Raw genomic sequence first — 24434 nt, 5'->3', positions numbered from 1 at the left:
ACAGCCTCGAGCGTCCTGCTCGGCAGCGGAGAGGCGGGGCACCCCGTGGGAGTGACGGCTTAACCCCTGCCTGGGTGGGGATTCCTGAGGATTTGCATTCCGTTCTTTCCTTCCAGTGTTAAGGATCTTCCGGCGGAGTTTAGAGACTCGCAAGCTCAAGATGTCTCGAAATGTAAGTGTGTGTCTCCCTTTCCTTAAAGGTGGCCCTAGGAATCATGGAATTGTTCGGTTGGAAGGGACCCCGAGGCTCCTGTAGCCCAACCTCTCTTTGCAAGGCAGGGATCTCAACTAGATCTCTACGCTCGCGGGTTTAGAGACGGGCTGAGACACACCAAAAACTTGAGGGCATCCCGGGGCTGCGATCCTACGCACTCTGGCTTGGGAGGCAGCAAGCTTCATTGAACGCAGCGAGACTTACTTCCGAGTAAATGTGCACAGGATCGGGTGGCGTGAGATCAGCTGGCTTGTCAGCGCGGGAACGAAGAACGGTGGGGTTTTTTTCTGATGCGGAGAAGTTAAATAGATGCTGCTTGCAGGACTTAAAATGGAGAGTTAAATATATACTGCTTGGAGAGGAACCGTTTTCTCCTCCGTGGTTTATATTACTATTGCTACGGAAATACCGATTCCTCTGAGTCTGAGACGTTAGGTGTTGTTAACTAGCATGTTGCTTAAGATGCTGTGTGACTTATTCTGCATCCTCTTTGCTGCCAACATCTAGCGCAGCTATTCCCTTGGAAAAGGGCGTCTGCTTATGAATTGTTTCAGGGTGTTGTCACTCACCAAGTTTGAAAACGGACCTTTTTTGGGTTCCAGTGCGTACAAGTACACACATACAGCTTACCTTGGCTGCAACACATGCTCAGATTAAAGGGGACTCGCTTCTACTTTCCACCCCACAGTAACAACGTTTTTAAGTAAATAGACACAAAAGGCAGGAGAGAAGCCACACTAACAGCATTCTATCATTTACTAGGGCAAATTTGACAGGGCTTACTTCTGCTTGCATATGCCTGTGCAGTTAAAACAACACCTTTGGGTTTAAAATGATTAAAGCAGGCATAGGCAAACTTGGCCCTCCAGATGTTTTGGGACTACAACTCCCATCATCCCTAGCTAACAGGACCAGTGGTCACTGGTCAGGGATGATGGGAAATGTAGTCTCAAAACATATGGAGGGCCAAGTTTCCCTATTCCTGGATTAAAGGGTGCTAGGCTGCAGTCAACAAGTATTTAATTAAACAACAACAACCTCAACAATCACCAAGATCTCCCATCAGGAATTAATCAAGGAATACTGGCAAAACTGTTGAATCTTACTAAAAGGATACATAGCCAAGCTAGCTGGCACCCACAGATTAATCCTGTAGGCTAAACCTCATGTGAAATACACAGTGCACTTCTATGAATGTTTATGCAAAAGTAAGTCCCACTGTGTTCAGTGAGACTTGCTCCCAGGTAGTTGTGAATAGGTTTGCCACCTTAGTAGGGTCTCTTCTGAAAGTATTGGCTGGAGGGAACTATACTGGTCTGGTTGCCAAAAGCACAAGATGGAGCAGCACAATGACAGAAGGAGGTAGAGGGAGGTCAGTACACTTTGAGTAGGTAGGTAAGTTTCATCCCCTGGGCAAAACTATAAAGCTGAACAAATGAGCTGGTAGACGAAGGCTGCAGTCTTCTACATGCTTACTTGGGAGTAAGCCCCATTGAACACTTTTGAACTTACTTCTCTAAAGAATTTGTGTTTTGTTTCTACCAGCTGTGCTTTGATATCAGTTCTTCAGAAGCAATGATTGAGCATGGTCTTGTTTTAACTTCTGCCCTGTGGTTAAAACAAGCAGAAGTTAGCTGGAGTAGCATGTGCACACACAGCTTCTTTGCATGTCATCCTGGGAAGCAAGTGTGTATCTGCTTGGCTCAGAAAGTCAGTTGCTATGGGCACCTGTAGAAAATATTTTGAGTAGACACACCCTAAAATGTGTTTCAGTGTGGGCAATTGATAATCCTCCTGTGTCTCTTCATAGTGTTATTTTTAAACTGCGTTATTTAGTCCTGTGCCTTAGCACATGTTGAGAAGTTGAGTCTGTGAACGATGTTGAATATTTAGACTGAGCATTCCATGCTTCTTTATTTCCCCTTAACCTTTAAAAAATCCAAACCAAAGTATTTCCCCACCACCAGAACCATGAAGGGAAGGATTGCTTGAAGTGTTCCTTCATGCATACAGGCCAAAGTGTTGAATGCTACCTGCATTCAGTGGTGGTGGTTGCATATGCACTGTTGCAGAATTCTGATCCTTTTTCCAGTTGAAAAAGAGCTGAAAGTGACCACTCTGTTTATGGACTGGAATAGCACTGCAATGTCAGTAGTCTTAGAACTGCAGCCTTGGCTATTTCCTTTTTGAAATGTGCATAGGTAGTTGTAAGTGAGCATTAATAATGTATTCAGTAGGGTGGGGTGGAAACTGAATTGCTGTCTTGCAAGGTAGGTTCTTAGCTTATGCTTATCACTTTTTTGCCAAATAAAAACTGGTATCTACCACCATTGCTGTAGCAGCCTATTCCCCCCCCCCCCCTGGGAAAATCCCATCCTTGCTATTTTTAGTACCTATTTTCGTGGCACTAATGGACTATATGGAAATATGATCTCTATTGCTTGTAAACTGTCTGTGTAGAGAACACATTGTCAAGAGGCTGACGCCAACCTGCTGATTTCTCTTTTGGGTGTTTAGCATGCCATGGTAGGAACGCTGCCCAGAAGTAATTTCTTTTGATTTTGTTTTTTCTTTTATAACAGTTTTCTGACACCGGTAGCAAGAAAGAACATGTTAAAATTACAAGTGAGCGCAAGCCTGGATTTCTGGAGCGCCTCAGTGAAACTTCTGGAGGGATGCTCATAGGACTTGCCGCATTTGCCCTCTCTTTTTACGTTCTTTTTACCAATGAGGTAAGTCAAGGCAGGGAGGATGGAATTATTTTTTCAAGTAGCTCAGGGGTATAAAATTTTAAGGCCCTTTGGGGATTCCCCAGTAAGACTCATAGACTGGCTGGCAATGGTTCTCTAGGGCTTCAGGCAGGAATCTCTCCCAGCCCTGCCTTGAGATGCTGAGGATTGAACCTGGGACCTTTAGGTGGAAAAACAGGTGCTGTGCCACTGAGCTATAGCTCTCTTACTGGGCTCCTTTTTAAGCCCACTTTATTGAGTGGGTTCTTTCGCTCAGTAAAGTTACCTTTGGAAATAGCTTTTAAAGATCGAGCTCAAGCTTCCTCTGAAGAATTTACAGCCCTAACTTAATTATTTTGCATTTGTGCGGCTGTGATAAGTGCTAATGTATTTGCCTCCAGAACTTCACAATGCAATTTTGGCATTAATTTTGCATCTCAGAAATAACGACAACAAAAATCTTTACATGCCATTATCTGGAATGTCACACGCAGACCTTTTCAAAATGTCTTAACTGCTTTTACTGGCAGAATTACGAGGGAGTAGGTGGTTCTGCAGGGACGCAGGTGGCACTGTGGGTTAAACCACAGAGCCTAGGACTTGCCGATCAGAAGGTCAGCGGTTCGAATCCCCGCAACGGGGTGAGCTCCCATTGTTCGGTCCCAGCTCCTGCCCACCTAGCAGTTCGAAAGCATATCAAAGTGCAAGTAGATAAATAGGTACCGCTCCGGCGGGAAGGTAAACGGCATTTCCGTGCACTGCTCTGGTTCGCCAGAAACGGCTTAGTCATGCTGGCCACATGACCCGGAACCTGTACGCCGGCTCCCTCGGCCAATAAAGCGAGATGAGCGCCGCAACCCCAGAGTCGGTCATGACTGGACCTAATGGTCAGGGGTCCCTAGGTGGTTCTGCATTGCTCTGCAACTGTGGTACTTCCTCTGTATCTCAGGCCTGAAGTCATCCCATAATTCATCCAGATTCTCCCCAGAACACAGCCCTGCTCACCCTGACACACTTCCTCACAGTTTCCATTCAAGTGCTCTTGCTTGCCTGAAATGTGTCCTTAAACCAGAGTGCTTGCCTCAATGGTGGGTGGAGAGATTGGGGAACACTGGCATGTGGCTTTTGCCTGGCTGTCATATAGCCCAGGGCACAAAGGTGTAAGATTCACCCATTGCTCTGCCCACTGCTGGGATGCAACCCCTGGAAGCTCCCCCACCTCTGCTTGCAAGGATTTTCTGTAGGTCAATTTTAGCACAACGTTCCACTGTCTTGTCACCTCAAAGTGTACTCTCCCACTCCCACCCCTCTCGCATTTTGTTGTCTGTAGGGGCGAGCTTTGAAGACGGCCTCCTCTTTAGAAGAAGGGCTTTCTCTGGTGGTCCCTCTCGACGACATCCAGAACGTATTACAAGAGAATGAAAGGAAACTCGTGCACCTGTCGGGTCCCCTTAGAACTTCAAAGGTACATAAAGTGGCGTTACCAGAAGAATTTGTAGATTGTCCCCCACCTCCACATTGCAGTGTTTTGTTTTTTTAAGTGCTGCTTCAGTTATCCCATACATTTGGATGCCTTGCCTGAAAAAGCTTGTGCTTGTTTATTTCACCCTATTGTATGTGTGTGTGTGTGGGGGGGGTTATGTACGCATGAGAATCTGCAACTTCAAATGTGAACAAAGGTGTAAGTTAGAGTGAGCATCTGGAATGCACAATGCTGCAAAAGTTATGGCTCATGCCATTTTGTGTTTTCTGGAAACACTGCTCCCTAATGCTTTATGTAGGGAGCAAAGTACAGAGGTTAATTTCTCAGTGCTACGGCACACAAGTCTAGATGCCTGGAAATCTTGCCCTCTGGCTCAGAACCTTTCTTACTGGGTAACTACCTATAGTGAGGGAAAGGTCCTCTGAATATGTTTGAAAGCACTCCTACATTGATGTGTTTCAGGGATCAGCTACCAGCGGTCTTAAAAGCAAGTTCCTTTTATTAAGCCATAGGAAGAAAAGCCCTCTGCTAAGGACTTTGTAAGACTGTGCATTACAATGTAATGATGCCATACTATCATTTAAGTAAGGCTTAAGTGTGGGCCCCTTTGGTACCCCAAACCCTGCTGTCTAATGTATGTTAAAATAAAACTCTGTGGTAGCATCATGAGTTGTGACATTTTACGCAGTAGAATATGCCAGGCAGTCAGGCCACTTTGCTAGGATCTGCATTTTACAGGTTAGTAAATGGGCTTATGAGTTGGCTTGCACTTTTGTGTTGGCTTGTCTAAGAATGATCATGTTGTCCTTCAAAATCCAGGCAAAAGTTTTTTTTTCCTGGTGTACTTCCTGTAGTTCCCATGCTTGTTAGCAGTTCTTCTCTGGAAAGGCATTCGCTTTAGCTGACAACCCTATCTAGAACTGAGTCTGACTTGCCCTGATCTATTTCTGTGGCCCTACCTTACCTATGTATCTCCTATGATGTTATAGTTTATAATTATTGTGTAATGTTTTAATTCTGACTATCGGTCGAATAAAGAAATTGATTGATTGACTTGCCCTGATAAGACTTACATAGGACCCCTGGCCAATCAGAAAAGCCAGCTGGGGTTTGGGAATACCTGTAGCCAGCAGAAAACTTTGGGCAGAGTTAGTCAGACCTTTTCAGCAGGCTACTAAAGAAGATTTCTGACTCGGAGGGACCTTAGCTCTAATTTGCAAACGCCCAACACCTAACAAGTTTGTAGACATGCCATTGCACCCCAGATTTAAGTAGTGCCTTTTGCTTCTCTGTCTTTTCACCCGCCCAAAGTCTTGGGAAACCTTTGTAAACTACAGATCTCCTGATTGGAACTTTGTTTTGCCTTTGATAGCCTTTATATGATCCCAGCTATGGACTTTCTATCCGGGCTGTCAAGCTGAAGCGTAATGTGGAGATGTATCAGTGGGTAGAATATGAAGATTCCAAGTAAGATGAACTTATTAATGCTTTCTCTGCCATGGCACATATGTGTGGGAGTGGGGCGTGTGTTTGGGCATAGGGACTTGTACTCTATAATCCAGAACACAGCTTTATGTTCACCTGTAGCTTTCCCCCGTAGCTTTCTCTTTTAATTATTTTCTTTACTCTACCCTTGAGGTCTACAACAATTAATGGGTCAAGTCTTTTCTTTTGGAATGCAGTATATACTCCCCCCCCCCATGGTGACTGATTATTCAAATCTATAAAGAGCAAATGAACACAGAACTATGAGTCACTTGTTTATAGCTGGCTTTTGTTGTGGAAAGTCTGAGACACTGAGCTATAGGGAAAATATTACCACTGGTTCTCATGCCTCCAACCCTTCTCCCTACCTTGCCTTGGCTGAGTTTTGTGCCAAAATAGACAATAGTCAGTTGGCGTGGATGCTGGCATCTTGCCTACTGCTCCAGATTCCTTTGTCACACCAAACCTGGACCCATTTTACTGAATATTCTACTCTCCCCTTCCTTGCAGTAGCCTTTCTATTGCTTCCCTCTCGTTCCTGCTGCTAACAGGGCACATCTCTGTGCCAGCTTAGCTCAGCGGTGAGCAGTTGACGGGAGTTAACATCTTGGCTACCCCTGATCTAAACAGAGATTTCCATTATCCCACAGAAGCAGCACTGTTGGACCAATGGTCTCTTGGACCTGATTAGTTAAAATGTTACATTGGCATTTTCTAACATTTTTTCTGTGATTCACATACAGTAAAGCTGTGTGAAATATAGACTTCTTGCGGAATGCAGTTTGGTGTGTGTTTAACTTCTCTGTCTCCCCACCCCCTCTGCAGAGAATATGAAGAGAATGGGGAAGTGAAAAAAGAAACCAGATATTCATATAGTAAGTTGACTAGCACACCAATTTCTCCCATTAGGACTGGTAACTGTGCCTTCAGACAGCTACTTGACAGGCATACATTCAACAGGGACAGCTCTCACCATCACTTTCCTCAGCTCTGAGGTGGGGGAAGGTGTGCTGTGTTGTTGCATAAAGTGATTGCCAGACCTGCCCGTCTTGAATTTATTTCTGCCATGCAGCAGCTGTCAAAACAATGGCAGGAGAATGGCAGCAACCTTGTTGTTGTTGTTTAGTCGTTTAGTCGTGTCCGACTCTTCATGACCCCCTGGACCAGAGCACGCCAGGCACTTCTGTCTTCCACTGCCTCCCACAGTTTGGTCAGACTCATGTTTGTAGCTTCGAGAACACTATCCCACCATCTCGTCCTCTGTCGTCCCCTTCTCCTTGTGCCCTCCATCTTTCCCAACATCAGGGTCTTTTCCAGGGAGTCTTCTCTTCTCAGCAGCAACCTTACTCTTCACTTTTGTAGCATTATTTATGTGCTGCAGCTGTATTTTGTGTGTCCTTTAAGGAGCTCAGAATGGAATAATTATCCAGTTGGGTTGCCTACAAAGATACGGTAGGCAAAAGGTGGCTGAAACCTAATATACCTTTTTTGTGGGAGGGGGGAATACCTGCATGAGTGATTTGCATGTTATGCTAAGACTACCTGGGCTTCAGTGCTCAAAAATGCAATGAACAAGTCTGCTTTTCAGGAAATCTTGAAAGTTGTGGCTTGAAGATTCCCAGTAATTCCATTGCCTTCTCAAAAATGGATGAGATTTGGGCCCCATCCTCCATATTCTTCCACATTGCATATTCTGTTGGCTTGTGTCAGAGCTGCTTCAAGATCCTAGCTCACAGAGGATCACGCTAGCCAGCGGTCATTAAGTAAAAGTCTTTATTGAGTTACAGTTTCCATTCCCAAGCTGCTGCGTGCAACTCTACGTCTAATGGCTAGATCGGCGAAGCTCCGTCTGAGTCTCCGCCCCTTGTGCACCAACTTAATATCCTAGCCCTGCTCCACCTTTTCCGCCTGACTGCTCTCCTCTGGGTCCCTCTGCCCCCCGGGGTCTCTTCCTTCCGGGATTCTTCTGACGCCGACCCCCCGGAACTCCCTGTCTCCTTGCGCCGGGCTTTAGGACCTGGCTCCCTTTCCTGGCTGCCTACTGCGTCACTTTCCTGTGCATTTGAACTTGGCGCGCGCGCCCAACCTTCCACTTTCCGTCTGACCGTTTCTTCGCTCCCCGATGGAGGTGTGGCCACTCCTGACTCGTGCCCTCCCCCCTGTTGCGAGCTGCCAGCGCTTGATCTCTGGCGCTCCTCCTCTTCCCTGCTCTCTGGCTGTGACGCTGGTCCCGATTTCCAACTGCTCTCCTCTGAGTCCCCTCTGGCTCTATCTTCCTGGGGTGTCCCCCTAGGCTCCCCCCTTGCCCTGACCACTGGTGCTCCTTTCTGTGAATCTTCTGATTCACTGGAAAGACTCGGAGATCTCGGGTCGTCGTCATCACTCATCTTTTCTTCTGCCTCCTCCCCCTCGCTCTCTGTTTCCTCCCTTGCCCTTGCCTCTGCTCCTGAACCCCTGACATCCATCCCCCCCTCGAAGCCCCCCGTTCCCCCCTCCCCTCCTTCCGGTGCGGGAACTGGGTGCTGCTGTGTCAGAGGGACGAACGTCGGATACAGTTCGCTTCCCGTGGCGGGCCTCCATCTGAAGTCTCCCGGTTCTGCCTCCCTGCTCTCGTCGACGACAGTCACCTCCGCTTCCATCTCTGTGCCGCCGTGCTCGAAACCAGGGTCGTCCCCGAAAACGTCCATGTCCGTCTCTCCCTCACTTCCTCCTGGCGGCGTTGCTCGTCCTGGACCTTCCTGCCACTTCCTGCGCCACTGCTCCTCTGGTCTATCGTCCCACCAATACGAGGGTTCTGAGGCAGATCCCGAGGGTGACCCCTCCGGGGAACGGGCGTCTCGTATCGGGTCCTCGTCCGAGTCGAACCCCCGGAACGTGCTGGCAGAAAGCGTTGGCGTGAAAAGCCAGTCGTCGAAAAATTCTGCTGGCATTGGTCTATGTGGGAAGAGGGCATGAAACTCGTCTTTGAGCAGAGGTTCGTCCAAGGCGTAGCCCGGCACCCAGCCGTTCGCACTGGCCGGGGTGCCCTCCTTGGCGAGAAGGTATTCTACCCCTTCTTCCCCCCATCTGGAGTCCAAAATCTCCGTGACTTCGTTGATGCGTTCCTTCTGTGCCACTCCCGCGTGCCCGGTTCCTTCTCTGAGCGGACTCGGTGCCGTTCCAGGTTCCTGAAACCTGTGCGGTGCCTTGTAGGGGGTGAGCACCGATCTGTGGAACACCGGATGCATTCTGGAACCCTCCGGAAGCGCCAGCCTGAAAGCCACCGGGTTGACCTGCTCTTCGACTTGGTAGGGCCCCAGTTGCTTATGCCCCAGCTTCTTCTTGGCCAACGACCTGGCCGGCACTGCATGGGCTGCTAACCAGACCCAGTCTCCCACATGGATCTCTTCGCCAACCCTTCTGTGTTTGTCCGCTTGCACCTTGTATGCATGTTTGGCCAGCTCCAGGTGTCGCCGCAGCTGATCGTGGACCTCCTGCAACTCCGACGCGAACGCATCTGCTGTCTGCGGCTCCCCCTCCCCCATCCTTTCCAGTCCCGGGAAGGTTCTGGGGTGCCTCCCGTTGTTAGCGAAGAACGGCGTGACCCCCGTGGACACGTGCTTCGTGTTGTTGTAGGCAAACTCGGCGAGCGGCAGGTAATCCACCCACGTCGCAGGCTGTTGATTCGCATAACATCTCAGGTACTGCTGCATGATGGCATTGACCCGCTCCGCCTGCCCGTTGGTCTGCGGGTGTCTCGCCGACGCCAGGTTGATCTTGACGTTCAGGAAGCCCATCAGCTTCTGCCAGAAATTCGAGATGAACTGTCGCCCCCGGTCGGACAGAATAGACCGTGGCAGACCGTGAACCTTGAACACGTGGTCTATGAACAGTTTGGCGGTTTGCTCCGCCGTGGCCACCTTGGCACACGGAATGAAATGTGCCATCTTGGAGAACAAGTCCACCACCACCAGCACGGCCGTCTTGCCCCTCGAGCTGGGCAGATCCGTGACAAAGTCCAGGGCCACCCTCTCCCATGGTTCGACCGGAGTTTGCAGCGGTTCCAACAGTCCGGCCGGTGGTTTGTGCACCGGTTTGGCCCTCTGGCAGGTGTCACACCTCGCCACGTAGTCCGCGACCTCCCCTCTCATTCCGGGCCACCAGAAGTCCCTGGCGACTAATTCCACCGTCTTCTCCTTGCCAAAGTGCCCGGCAGTGGGCGCGTCGTGCAGCTGCTGCAGTACCTTGGCGTGAAGTTCGTCTCCCGGCACGTAGATGGCTCCTTTACGGATGAGCAATCCATCTCGCAGCTGGAACTCGTTGGTCGCTGCCGTGCCCCTGTGCACCTCTGCCATCTTCGCTTGCGCGAAGGAGTCATCCTGCAACGCTCGTCGCACCGCCTCCAGGTCCACTGTTGCCGCAGCGCACGCCCACACTGTTGGTGCGAAGATGTGCATGGCGGCCGCTGGCTTGGCGTCCTCCAGATATTGTGGCTTACGAGAGCGTCCGCCATGATGTTGGTGTCCCCCGGGACATACTCTATTCGGAAGTTAAAGTTCGCAAAGAACTCAGCCCAACGTATCTGCCTTTGGTTCAGGAACTGTGCCGTGCGCCAGTGCTCCAGATTCTTGTGGTCCGTGCAGACCTGCACCGTGTGCTTGGCGCCGATCAGGAAGTGCCTCCATGCTTTGAATGCTGCATGAATGGCCAGCAACTCCCTGTCCCAGATGGTGTAGTTCTGTTCGGACTTGCTGAGCTTCCTGGAGTAAAACGCTCCCGGCCGCCAAACCCCCTGCGGGTCTTTCTGCAGCAGGACTGCTCCCACGGCTCTGTCCGAGGCGTCTGTCTCCACCCTCATCGGCCTGCTGGGGTCGACATGCAGCAGCTGCTCTTCCGACGCGAAGAGACGCTTGAGTGCCTGAAAGGACTGCTCCGCCTGCTCTGTCCAGATGAACTTCTTTTTTTTGGAGCTAAGCGTGTCCGTGATGGCCGCTGTCTGCATAGCGAAGCCTTTGATAAACTTGCGATAGAAGTTCGCGAAGCCGACAAACCGTTGGACCTCCTTCCGGTTGCGTGGGCTCTTCCAGTCCAACACCGCTCGAACCTTGGCGCTGTCCATGGCGAGCCCCTTGTCAGACAACTTGTAGCCCAGAAAATCCACCTCCGTCACGTCGAATTGGCACTTCTCCAGCTTGGCGTAGAGCCTATGCTGCTGTAGCCTGCTTAGCACTTCTTTGACGTGTCTGTCATGCTCCTGCTGCGATTCTGAAAAGATCAGGATGTCATCTAAGAAACAGACGCACGTCTTGTAGAGGAGCCCCGCCAACACGTGATGCATGAACGCTTGAAAAACGTGGGAGCCATTTTGCAATCCAAAAGGCATAACTCTATATTCGTAGGTGCCCAGCGGCGTGAACATGGCTGTCTTCCACTCATCCCCTTCCCGCATGCGAATGAGGTTGTACGCCCCTCGCAGGTCTAACTTGGTGAACACTCTGCCCTTCCGTACCTTTGCGAGGAGGTCGTCGATTCGGGGCATGGGGAAGTCCGATGGCTTGGTCCCACTGTTTAAGATGCGATAGTCCACCACAAGTCTTTTTTGGGGCGTGTCCCGCTTCTTAACAAAGAATACAGGACTGCCCCCCGCTGCCTTGGACTCCCGGATGAAACCGCGCTCCAAATTATGATCTATGAACTCTTTGAGTTCCTGCAGTTCGTCCTCAGACATGGAATACAGCTTCCCTTTAGGCAGCGCCGCCCCCGGCAGCAGGTCAATTTTGCAGTCATATGGTCTGTGGGGGGGTAGCCTGTCTGCCTCCTTCTCGCAGAAAACCTCCAAAAATTCTGCGTACTTGTGGGGAATCGCTTGCAGCGTGCCTAGCAGCAGCTGTGTCTCCTCTTCCTCTCCTTCCTGCCGGGGGACGATGCAGTGTTCAGCACAAAAGGAAGAGCCGAAGGTCAGCTGCCTCTGGTACCAAGCCAGCGTTGGGCTGTGCTTGTCCAGCCAACTCATGCCCAATACAATGGGCGTGTCCGATAGTTGAGTGACGTTGAAGCTGATGATTTCCTTGTGATTCCCAAGGCGCATCACCATTGGTGGCGTCTGCTTCACCACTTGCCCCCCTAGCAGCTCCCTGCCATCCACCGTGACCACCTGCAGGGGCAGCGTGGCCGGCAGCAACTGTATAGCGTGCCGGTCTACAAAGTCTTGCCCTATAAAGTCCGCATTGCTTCCCGAGTCAATGGTGAGCGGCACGTCCATGGTGATTCCATTGGGCAGCTGGAGCGATGCGGTGAGCCTCACTACTGGTTTGGGCGGGAGGGGGTCCATGGGCTGTGAAATCTCCGGGGACTTCTTCACTGACACGTCTGGCTGGGCCCCATTGCCTCTTCCTCCAGCCAGACATCGTCGTTTCCCTGCTGTGGTCCTCCTTGTTGCGTTGCTGCAGTTACCATTGCTGAGGCTGCAGTGTGCTTGTGGAGCCTCCGGGGACACTCTTTCGCCATATGCCCTGGATCCTCGCAGATGTAACACTTCCTGTTCCCTCTAGGAGGCTTCGCTTTCACTGTTGTCGGTGCTAGGGCTCTGGCTGCTGATTGAGCCCTTGCACTTCCAACCTCCATAGGTTCCACTCCTCCTCCTGGCGGAGGCGTGGATTGCGCACGCGCTGCTTCTCTGGGAAGGAAGGAGGAGCCCCTGGCTGGTTCGCGCCCTCCACGCCCCTCGTCCCTGCTCCACGGACGTTCTTCCAGCCGCACCCCCACGGCTAGCGCCCTCTGAACGATCTCCTGCGTGGTCCGGGGTCTCTCCCCCCTCGCAATTTCATCTTTAACAGAGCCGTGCAATCCCTCCCAAAACAGGTCTCTTACAGGAGCCGAATCCCTGTCCCATTCCAGAGCACTGACCAAAGCGAAAAAGCGGGCATGATACTGCCTTACGCTGGCCCTCCCTTGTTTCAGTCCATGTATCTGCTGCCGAGCAAGATCCACGTCAATGCTTGATAAGAAACACCCATCCATCGCTTTAATAAAGGCATACGCATTTTGGAGCGCCGGATCCTTATCCCTCCACAAATTGCGCAGCCATGCTTTAGCTTCCCCATGCAAATGGGACATGATGAACCCCACTTTCTCTTGCTCATCTCTAAAGTCTTTTTTCAGCAGTTCCAGTGCGCACATTACATCTGCTCTAAAGTTGGGGTATTGCTGCAGGTTCCCATCGAAGTGAGAGACCAGACCGCCTGTTCGTCTCGCCAACCCAATTCCCTCCTGTCTGGGTGTCAGTTGCCCGTGCTTCGTAAGCATGTCCAACCTGACCTGGAGATCCCTGCAGGCGGCAGCTGCCTCCTCCTCTCTCTTCCTGGATGCGAGAGCCTCGGCATTCAGTTGTGACACTGCTTTTCTGAGTTCCTCTATCTGCTGCTCAGCCGTCATGTTGTCTGCCGTTCGTGAGCTAGCTAGTAGGCACCTGCTTCTCTCCTCTCCTCGAGGCTGTAGATGCCCACAATTTGTGAGACGGAGCTTACTGTCAGAGCTGCTTCAAGATCCTAGCTCACAGAGGATCACGCTAGCCAGCAGTCATTAAGTAAAAGTCTTTATTGAGTTACAGTTTCCATTCCCAAGCTGCTGCGTGCAACTCTACGTCTAGTGGCTAGATCGGCGAAGCTCCGTCTGAGTCTCCGCCCCTTGTGCACCAACTTAATATCCTAGCCCTGCTCCACCTTTTCCGCCTGACTGTTCTCCTCTGGGTCCCTCTGCCCCCCGGGGTCTCTTCCTTCCGGGATTCTTCTGACGCCGACCCCCCGGAACTCCCTGTCTCCTTGCGCCGGGCTTTAGGACCTGGCTCCCTTTCCTGGCTGCCTACTGCGTCACTTTCCTGTGCATTTGAACTTGGCGCGCGCGCCCAACCTTCCACTTTCCGTCTGACCGTTTCTTCGCTCCCTGATGGAGGTGTGGCCACTCCTGACTCGTGCCCTCCCCCCTGTTGCGAGCTGCCAGCGCTTGATCTCTGGCGCTCCTCCTCTTCCCTGCTCTCTGGCTGTGACGCTGGTCCCGATTTCCAACTGCTCTCCTCTGAGTCCCCTCTGGCTCTATCTTCCTGGGGTGCCCCCCTAGACTCCCCCCTTGCCCTGGCCACTGGTGCTCCTTTCTGTGAATCTTCTGATTCACTGGAAAGACTCGGAGATCTCGGGTCGTCGTCATCACTCATCTTTTCTTCTGCCTCCTCCCCCTCGCTCTCTGTTTCCTCCCTTGCCCTTGCCTCTGCTCCTGAACCCCTGACAGCTTGCTTTAGCATCACTTCTTCACCTGACATGACCTTGTTCTGTTCATATCCCTCACCCACCCTGTACACCTCTCAATTACATTGTTCACTTCATGGCTTATAGTCCAATCCCATTTGTTACGCACTTTTTTAGTATGCAAGTACCCCTTGCTGGTTGCACTCTGTATGCAAACTAAAGTGGGGGGGGGGATTCTAAACTAACATCTCCTTGGTGTCTTTTTCTATATACTTTCTTGTTTCCCTTTTAGATACTGAATGGAAATCGGAAGTTGTGAACAGCAGAAATTTTGATCGGGAAATTGGTCATAAAAATCCTAGGTAAGCCCCGTATTTCACCATCTCAAATAACCTTGCCCATTATGAAATGGGTTGAAATGAATGATGGCTCATTCACTTACCGTGCAATCCTAACCACGTCTGCTCAGAAAGAAGTCCTAATGAATTCAGTGGTGCTTCCTCCCAGTAAATGGGGTTAAGATTATATCTTAAACCCTGAACTAGATACTGTTAGGTATTCTGCAGTCAGAAAAGGATGGCATTGTAAATCACTTAGCAAATACATTTGCGTAGGTTTCCTGACACGGCGTGCTTGTTTTGCTATATAGAAATCTTTGCTAACCCTTTCAGTGCCATTGTGTCTATTGAGTTGAAAGAAACTTTGCAATTACTTTTTTCCATGCAGTGCCATGGCTGTTGAAACTTTCACTGCAGTTGCTCCTGATGTCCAAGTGGGCAGATTCTTTCTTTCCAAAGGTAAGAACTTTTAGTTTTGGTGTAGTTAGACTATGCTTTAAGATCATTCCACATTGAGTAAATTATGGAAAAACTGGTAAAAGGACATTTTGACTTTAGCAGTCTGTTTCCAGTTCCAGCTGGGTTTTGTTAAACCTCTGCAGAGCGGAAATCACTCAAGACACATCCAGAATGTCTGTTTGGGTTATTGTAGTTAAATATCACAGAACAGAGCAGCTCCTTTGTTTCCTAGGCCTTGTTGAGAAGATTGATAACTTCAAACAGATGAGCTTGGCAAAACTGGAAGATCCCCATGCTGATGTGATCCGCTCAGGGGATTACTTTTTTCACAGTGAGAACCCTCGACGTCCAGAAGTAAGAAACCAATTTACAATTAACAGTTCAAAAACTAACTCAAAACTCTGTTGCCTTCCCACCACCACTAACAACTGCAGTTATATTGTGTATACTGTTTGTCTTGTCATATACTCTCGCTCCTATAAGGCTGCAATCCTATACAGCAGGGGTGGGGAGCCTTTTTGGCTGCATGGGCCAGATGTTTATCAGAATCTGCCTAATGGGCCAAATTTGACTACCCACCTGTCAATCACCTGATGTCACAAATGACATCAGGAATTTAGTGCTTGACGTTCCAAAATTGGGGCTTCAAAGCACTAGCAGGTAACTACAAACCCATTTGCAGTGAAACAGCAGCTGAAGTGGAGAGAGAACAATACTCAGATCAAGTAAGATCACCCTGCCTTAGTGCTGGGTTCAGGTATATGAGAGAGCTTCTTGCAGGGAAGTTCTGCACTATTGCAAAATCAAGAATGTCACTTGGGAAACTTACTTAAAGGATGGGAATAGCATGAAATCAGATAATGTAGATTTCCAAAATCTCCACTGGGAAGCTTCTGTTACCAGGCCTTTACCTTGTTTGTTTCTCCCACTTTCAGGTAGGAGATCTTCGTGTTTCTTTCTTCTATGCAGGTTTGAGTGGAGACTCATCCCACCTGGGTCCAGCAGATACGGTAAGTGTTCCAGCTCTCTCCTACTCCTCCCTGTGTGAAGAAATAACACTTCTGTGTAATGAAACTGTTAACATGCAAGGCTCTTTTTAAAACTCTCGTTTTCAACTCTGGAATTTTTCAGGTGACAGTAATTGCTCGTCAACAAGGGGACCAGTTGGCTTCATACCGAACCAAGGCTGGGGATATCTTGCAGATCCTCTATCCCGATGAGCTCTCTGCTGAGGTAAGAGTTATAGATACAGGAGAACACGAAAAAGAATGGTCTTCTCCTTGTATGTATAAGTGAGATATGCAGCAGAATCCAATTTACTTTCTGCTTCTTTTCTCTTGGGACTTTGTGTCTTTGAGGAAGGGCTGTAGGTTAGTGATAGAGTACGTGATTTGCATGTGAAGGGTCCATAGTCCAATCCTTACCAATATCACGTAGGGATGAGAAAGACCATGGGTAGGCAAACTAAGGCCCAGGGGCTAGATGCGGCCCAATTGCCTTCTCAATCCGGCCCGTGGACGGTCCGGGAATCAGCGTGTTTTTACGTGAGTAGAATGTGTCCTTTTATTTAAAATGCATCTCTGGATTATTTGTGGGGCATAGGAATTCGTTCATTCCCCCAAAAAAATATAGTTCCCCCCCCCCAAGGTCTGAGGGACAGTGAACCCTGCTGAAAAAGTTTGCTGACCTCTGAGAAAGTCTCTTGTCTAAAACCTTGAAGAGCCACTACCAGGCAGACAAACGCTGAGCTACATCTGCTGCAGAGAACTGGGGGCCAGCCAGATCCTGACCTCCCTCAACCACTGCGGGTCATTTGCTCCCCGCCCACCTGCCAATAAGGTGACATCACTATGACTTCAGCTGAGTGTGCTTTCCTTTGCCTGTTTGTTTGATTTCAGACTATGCAGGCAAAGGCACAGGCTGGGAGCGGCATCTTTATTTGCCCCACTTAAATGTCAAGCAAAGGGAACCATTGGAGCAGCAGGACAGAAGGGCCAGTGACTGTATCCTCACCTGCAATTTTGGACCCATTCAAGGCATTGTTCCCAGGCGAAGATGTGTCAATCTTTGTAGTAGACGGAGTAAGAAATCAGAGAAATTTGGTTGGCAGGGAGGGTAGGGTGTCATAGGAGTAGGTATGTAGCAGGAGCGTTTCTGCATATCATTGGTCTATGACTGCTCCTTGGTCTCTTGGCCAGCCAGGAATTATTTCTGTCATAGGATATACGGGAGGAACATTGCATTTCAGTAAATGAAATCATGGGAGGTGTTGGAAGAACAGTAGAATAGTTAATTCAAACGCAGAGAAAATTTTCCAGACTTGTTAAATTTGCAGAGTTATACCTCAGAAAGAGAAGTTGTTTATGATGATGAGGTGGTACACTATCCAGAAAGGATTTTTTAAAATTAAAAAAGTCTAGTATTTTTTGTACTAAATGGTGCTACATGGTGTTATATCTTTATCTTCTGTTCCAGCAAGATGTTTTAGCCACCTCACTCCACTCCTCTTCCCCACACCCCCAGGTTGTTTCACACATTTCCCCCCAATATCCTACTTTCACGAAGTCCTTAAGACAGGCAGGAAATCACTGCCCACCCTCATCTGTTAAAAACATAGAAGCAATGGGGGGGGGCTGTGTGGCTGGCTGGATCTGCCCTCCACAATGTGCCAACCTTCCAGACATTTGGGACTCTGATCTCCTTCAGTTGGAGTGGTGGTATTTGAAGTCCAAATCTTCTGGAGGGCACTGCCGTGGGGAAGGCCAGGCTAGATGGAGCTGGGTGTGTGTGTCTACTACATACTTGATCAGCATGATTCCAATCAAGGATTATCTCACACTCTGACCCAAAAGAGCAGTGATGTAATCTAGCAATGTAGATCAACTTAATGGAATGTTATTTCATTATGTGTTACAAAGGGCAGGGGAGTCAGTATTGCTGCTACTGCTTCGTTTTTAAGGAATAAAAGTCAGTTGTTTGCTTCCATCTCTGTTGAATATTGTAAATAGTGTGTGTATAGATTTATATCAGCTGCATTTGGACATCATGTTCATGCATGTAACACTAAAGCACGGTTTCGTGTTGCATCCAAACATAGCCATTGTCTTACGCATAAAAATTTCAGAACGGTGGCGTGTAGAAGTAGCAGAGTTGGAGCTTATAGGAAAGCTTGGTATACTCACTGAACACTGAACACATTTTAGGAGGTGTTCCAGAAAGAACATGAAAGTAACAACATGAAGACCTGGGGCCTCCGTGCAGCTGGATGGATGTCTATGTTTGTAGGCATCAGCCTTATGACCAGGATTTTTTACACCCTGGGTAAGTTTTGCTGGTAGCAACCTGACCTGATTGTTAAATCAAGCATTTAATCAAATTATTATTATTATTATTATTATTATTATTATTATTATTATTATTATTATTATTATTATTATTTCAATATATTGGATCCAAGCAACTTATGTACTATAATAGCAAGTCTGTCATTATAATAGTGTAGCCAGTGCTATTTTTCTAGAAAAAGAGGTGCCGGAACTCACCATGAATGTCTCCCTTGTTCTCTTATAATGGCAATGGCGCTCACCTGAGAGGTGCCAGAATTGAATTCTGGTGAGTTCTGGCTGGGGAAAAAAGCCCTGAGTGTAGTGATCCTGCTCCTGGGCTTGAACATTAACGGATGAATTGTAACTCAGTTCTCCCCTGCCTGTGCTTTGTGTTCTCTCTCATGCTGATGATCCAGGACCCAGGATTAGGGAGGCACTTTCACAGGACACTCTAGTTTAGAATACGGTTTGCTAAGAGGGAGAAGGAAGGTACTTGCTTGTTTTTGAGCAGAGCTACAGTAAGGGTGTGAAACTCAACAGAAGTGAATGAGAACCATGTTCCACACAACAGAAAATATGTCGAGTCCTACCTCTTCTGCATAATCTCTTTTGAGACTCTGGCTTCTCCAAGGCTTTGCTTTCCCCCTTTCTGAAGTGGGCAGATGACTTAGGCTGCAATTGTAACCCCACTTGCCTGGGAGTAAGAGCCGTTCAATTCAACAGGGCTGACTTCTGAGTGGACAGTTAGGGATGGCAGCCTTATTATTATTTTTCTTACATTAATATCCTACCTGCCTTCCATCATGGAGCAGCTTATTTGTGGTCCCCCACCAGGGAGCTCACCAGGTCCAGACCTTTTCACCTCCGGTAAGGAGGTGGCCTTGTGTGCCTTCAGATGATACCCAGGGACTATACAGAGGATGCTACCACCTGTCAAATCAGATTTCCAAACTTACTGGAAACTATTTTGTTTATTACATTTGTATCCCACCTCTGTTTCCTCTAAGGAGCTCGGGGTGGCATATATGGTATGCTTTCAGTTTACAAGTGACAAGCCCAAGCTTATTCCGTGGCCAAGTGGAGACCTGAGCTTTGATCTCCCTCGTCCAGCTTCTGCACTGTTAACTTTCTGTCCTCTGTGGCTTTTCAGTGCTCAGAGGATTAAGCCAAAGTTTTTTTGTTGTTTTTTTACTGACTTAGTGGTGGGTAATTTGGGGAGGAAGAAGATTTATGAGAACGCTGGATGAGATTTAAAGCATGGTTTAGCAGCAGCGTGTTATCATGCTGATCTTAAACCAGTGTGTCACTGCTTCATGTCTTGTTTAATTCTTCTTTCCTGCTACAGTGGACTGGTTTCCAGTAGTCCGGGACCTGGTTAACCTTGGTCTGAAAGCATTTGCCTTTTGCTTGGCCACTTCTCTGTGCCTGCTGACCATTTCAGTGGGCTGGCTCTTCTACCGGCCTCTCTGGGCAGGACTGATTGCCCTGTTGGCGGCGGTTCCCATTGTGATTGCGAGGTCCCGGGTTCCACCCAAGAAGCAGCAGTGATCCCTGGAGAAGGGGCCTCAAGGTGCACACCCAAATCTTTTTGGAGGCGCCCGGAACTTCTCAAGCAATTGCCACTGTGTATGTGTGGATTTTGTTTTCTGTTTTCCAAAACGAAAGCTCCTTGACGTTGCAATCCAGACAGTATGACACCAAAGAGTTCCATGATGGACCTAGATGCAGAACATGTGTACAGTTTTTATTACATAACCAAGTGAAAAAGTGCAACTTGTCTTTTTTAAGTTGATGGATACAAAATGGTAGAAATGGAATAGAATTTTTGTGTGCCGGATATTAAGCACAATCAAGTGAAGCTGCCTTTGCAGCTTGATTAAAACAGTCCGGCGACCCTCATAAGGAATCGATAGGTGGTTTGTTGTATTGATGAAGACCACATCAGGTTTTTGAAACTGTGTAAATCATTAGGGGTTTTTTGTGCCTTTTCCTTGCTTATCTCTGTTAAAGTTATATATGAGCTTGCATATGATGTAAGGGGTGAAATGGCCATGTTAAAGTGCTTTTGGACTGTTCTCTCCCCACCACCACCACCCCTGTTGCATCCCAATTTTAAGTGTGCCTAGAGCTTTATCTTGCTCCCACTCCCTTTTTCTGTAGTCTGGTAGATGCTAAGTGAACTGAGTAGGGATTTGTACCTGTGGTGATTCTCCATATGAAGAACTCGCTTTATTTGCAACAAAAATAATAATAATAATGGTTTATTTAGGAAATTATGACTTAAAACCAAAGCTGTATCAACAGCCTCAGGATACCACCTTTCTTCAATTTAAGCAGAGGAATGTATTATTTTCACTGAAAGGTAGTAATCATTGCAACATAATATTTCTACATGTAAACCTCTGCAAGTACTGTTACTGTTTTGTGTCCCATGCCTCTTATACTCCTGCAGCTATCCTTTGTAGTTGGAAAAAGGGGTAAACTCCATACATTTTACCTAAAATGTCTGAAGAGTTAATCCCATTGTCGTTAGATTCCTCATAGTGACTCCTGAAGGGGAGAGTCACATTCTGGGAAAGCAGATGATAATTATTTTAATATTGTCTGGTCTTTTCCTATTCTTGGAGCTTGGATACTGCTGTGCAAGGAGTCTCTGGTCATTGCTTGAATAGGCAGATGATCTCAACCCAGTCCTGGCAAAATGGAACTGACTATATCTGCTATTTAAGAGGCTTGAGGTGGTATTGCTTAACGTGTTGTTATTATGTCAACCGTGTGCTAGATAATTGCACAGAGGAAAATATTAAGCCGGGTTTTTTTGTAAGCCGAGGAGTAAATTCCAGACAGCAACACTTGAAATGCTTCGGTGGTTGTTTTTTTTTTAAAAAAAAGATGGGTGGCAATGCTGGCTTTTTATGTTTTGGGTTTTTTTAAAATTTGGGTGGCAGTGCCAGACTTTTATATTCCATGAATAAAAGATCAATGAGTGCTGGTATGTGGTTTTCTTTTTAAACCAGGATTTGGTTTTAAGGATGCCCATTCAACGGGAGAGGAGAATTGCATGCCTGCAATTAAAACACCTTCAAGCACCTTGTGGGACAAGCAGGAAACTGATTTGTTCAGCATTTCTGGCTACCACGAACAGCCACAAAACTGGCTCAGTTGATGTGCCACTTTTCTGAAAAATTGAGTCTCCCGTGAATTAATAGTCACAGTGCAACTCTTTCATAATATAGGCAAATGAAGTTTATTTATTCTTTAATGAACCTGCTAATGTAGGTAGTGTATTTTTCCATTGGAAGTTCACACAAAGGATGCATCTTTTCAAATGGTTCCTACTCTTCCCTTGGCAACAAATGGAACTTACATAATGTACCCAATCTTGTCAATATTTATCCTTCCCTTCTGCCTTGAATTCTATATTTAGATCATGTTGTCCATATGGTTCAAGTAGTCAATATGGTTTCCTCCAGCTGTTGCTGGACTTAAGGTTCCATCAGGCCCTGCCAGCATAGTCAACTCCCAAGGATGTTGGGTGTTTTATTCCCAATAACATCTAGAGAGCCATCACTTAGCAGCTTCTGGGGTACAGAAATCCAGCCTACAGTGCAATGCAGAGAAACGCGAAGCAGGTGTTTGTAGCATGCGGCACCCACCAATGGCCATCTCTGGAAAGAAAGAAGACTCTTGCATAAAATAATATTAAAGCTTTTATTTTAAACTAAGGATTCAGTACAAAAATATTTTTTCCTGATTATTTTTAAAGTGCTAAATACTAGTTAAAGGGAGTTTTTTTAAAAAAAAAATGCAAAAAAATCCAGGCCAGTAAAAATGTGTAATTTTTAAAGCTGTGTCAAGTGGTATCATTAACATTTATTTTGTAGCAAAAAGTGTGTATAAGTGAAAGCACTCTATAGAAGAGGCAAACAAGTCATTGTACAGTGATCATTAAGTAACAGCAGAATGCAAGCATACATTCTTATATGTCAGTTCTGTTTAGAATGTGCTCACTCACACCATTTCAGACTGGAGCCATCGTAACTTTAGTTCAGTGCTCAAAACAGACATGGCTTATAATGAGGCTTATTTATGATGATGCAGAAGGAAGAGAGACAAAAACTAAATGATTCTTGAGAAGTCCCCCTACCCAAAGCTGCTATAGTACTTTTTTAACTAGCAAAAAGGTTCCCATTTGTGCCTCTTGCACAAGCTCTCTAGAAATAAGTGGGGAAATGTGCAAGAGCACAAGCAATGTTTTTTTCCTGACACTCTCCACTTGCTTCTGTTGTTTGTCCTGGCAAATTTCACGGGGGGACTGTGCCCAAAATGTGGGTGGCCTGCACCTTTTCCTGAAGCCAAAATTTTTTAAACTCTTTACAAGCAAAGGGCATCTCCACCTTCAAGCCATTGATGACATACTTGGGACCTTTATAGCTACCATGTAAATCGTCTTTCAGACAAACAGAAGGGATGAGGACAGTGAAAGAGACGCTGCCAACCGCGGGGAAACCAAGGAATTGCAAAAATGTTCAAGGGGAAACAGCATTTGCAAAGCGTCTGATTGATAGCACCTAAGATAGAGGTGGGGAACGTGTTGGACTACAACTCCAGCCAGCAAGGCTAGGGGCCAAGGATGATGGGATTTGTAGTCCCAGCTACTTCTGGAGGGTCACAGAATCCCCCACAACTGGTCTAAACCAGCCTGTTCCCCGTAACTCCACAAATACAAAGGAGCAAGGCTCGCTCCTCTGAAGAGAGGGTAATAAAAACCATATCTAATTCTAAGCTCTTTTGGCACAATCCACATTTGCAACCGCAAATGGAGTAAAATGTGTATTCTATGGCCAAGACTTATAAAGGTTCCTATGAACTCCCTGATTTATTCTCACCAGAAGTATTTTCACACACAATCAAACAATTGCTCTCTTAACATATTGAGTCAAAACTCAAATCTCCATCTTGCAGCAAATAAAAAAAATATATTATTTCCTAAATCTGAAGCTATTTACAAGTTGGTCTCTTTATGAAGACTTCTTTTCTTTGCCACAGTGGCTGCTTCCAGTTACAGCTTCTCAAATGGGAACAAGTATTTTGCTTCTCCTTTCTTTTCCCTCTTGCTCTTTCCGGTCCTTTTCCCTCCCTCCCTCTCTTGTTCCAGTTGCCGATTTTGGGGCCAAGAAACGTCCACATCCCCAGCTGGTGTCTCTGAGCTTGGTTCTCCGCCGCCTCCATCCTCATCAGAGGAGAACCCGCCTCCTGGAGTCACCATTGCTCCTGCTGCCTCATTCTGGAAGAGAAGCAATTGTTACTAGTAAAAGAATGTATGTACTGCCGTTCATTTTGAGAAGGAACACCAAGATGGTTCACAAACAAGTAAAAGCCAACAAATGGTGGGATGTTAACTGCTGCTGTGAAGAGAACCTCATTTGCAAAGGAGTTTCAACTGGCTGTGCAAAAACATCTAGACCAAATTCCAATGTTTAGATGATGATCTTGGACAATTGCATTGACAAGAAAGTGGAATCACTGAAGTACAAGGCAATACTTTTCAGGATTTTGCCGCTGGCATGACTTCAGGCAAAAAACCCTGAAGGTGAGAAGAATGTGCTCTCGTTATCACTTGTCCCATATCAACCTGCTTCCTTCTGTGGAAGGCTATGCCCTTTCCCACAACAACTAAACCAAAGGAGCCACTGTGCATTTCAGCATCGTTAGAGCAATTAAACACACTACACATTCTGAAGTTATTAAAACAGTAAAATCTGTGTATTGGTTGCCAGCTAAGCATGGCTGATTTAAAAACCCCAAAGCCTTAATTGCGTTGGTTTCACAATTCCCACAACTCTTTACGGCAATTTATTCTTACCTGTAACATCCCAGAAGGTGGGTGCATGTGTGAAGAAAGGGGCGGGGGGAGCTCAGTTCAGATCTCCCCATTTCTGAAGTTAAGGAAGACTGATTTCCCTTCCCACCAGCTGTTGTAGAATTAACTTACTGTCACCTGCTTCCTTCTTAAAACTTTACACAGTTTGTGGTGATTTTGGTCAAGTGGCCTTCAGCATCTTGATCTAAGCCACTGCTGAGCCCCGTCATCCAAATGGCCTGAAGCAAACTGCAATCCTACTCACTTCTCAGAAATAAGCCACACTTGTGTAGGACTTGCTCCTAAATAAATATGTGC

General features: G+C 47.3%; 2 protein-coding genes across 2 annotated transcripts in view; one reads left to right on the top strand and one right to left on the bottom strand.

The window, feature by feature from the left end:
- Positions 1-13: 13 nt before the first annotated feature.
- TMEM43 (transmembrane protein 43) lies at positions 14-21241 on the top strand. Its single transcript, XM_081184288.1, has 12 exons — positions 14-172; positions 2797-2946; positions 4274-4408; positions 5799-5893; positions 6737-6786; positions 14423-14492; positions 14857-14927; positions 15160-15281; positions 15863-15937; positions 16059-16160; positions 18131-18248; positions 19599-21241. Exons 1-12 carry the CDS (start codon positions 161-163, stop codon positions 19799-19801), a joined length of 1203 nt encoding a protein of 400 aa, XP_081040414.1. The 5' UTR covers positions 14-160; the 3' UTR covers positions 19802-21241.
- XPC (XPC complex subunit, DNA damage recognition and repair factor) overlaps positions 20508-24434 on the bottom strand; it is a 29126-nt gene continuing 25199 nt past the window's right edge. The window contains exon 16 of the mRNA XM_081183998.1: positions 20508-23540. Coding sequence (XP_081040124.1) covers positions 23316-23540 — 225 coding nt within the window. The 3' untranslated portion in view covers positions 20508-23315. The remainder of the gene's footprint in view (positions 23541-24434) is intronic.

This window comes from Podarcis bocagei, assembly GCF_964188305.1.
Source record: "Podarcis bocagei genome assembly, chromosome: 2".
Classification (NCBI taxonomy): Eukaryota; Metazoa; Chordata; class Lepidosauria; order Squamata; family Lacertidae; genus Podarcis; species Podarcis bocagei.
This window is presented reverse-complemented; position numbering and strand designations above follow the sequence as displayed.

What these genes read in the sequence shown, in the direction of transcription:
- TMEM43 (XM_081184288.1), top strand. An exon ending in CCGATGAGCTCTCTGCTGAG is followed by an intron (nt 16,161 to 18,130) that starts GTAAGAGTTATA and finishes AACACATTTTAG; the next exon opens with GAGGTGTTCCAGAAAGAACA. An exon ending in CAGGATTTTTTACACCCTGG is followed by an intron (nt 18,249 to 19,598) that starts GTAAGTTTTGCT and finishes TTCCTGCTACAG; the next exon opens with TGGACTGGTTTCCAGTAGTC.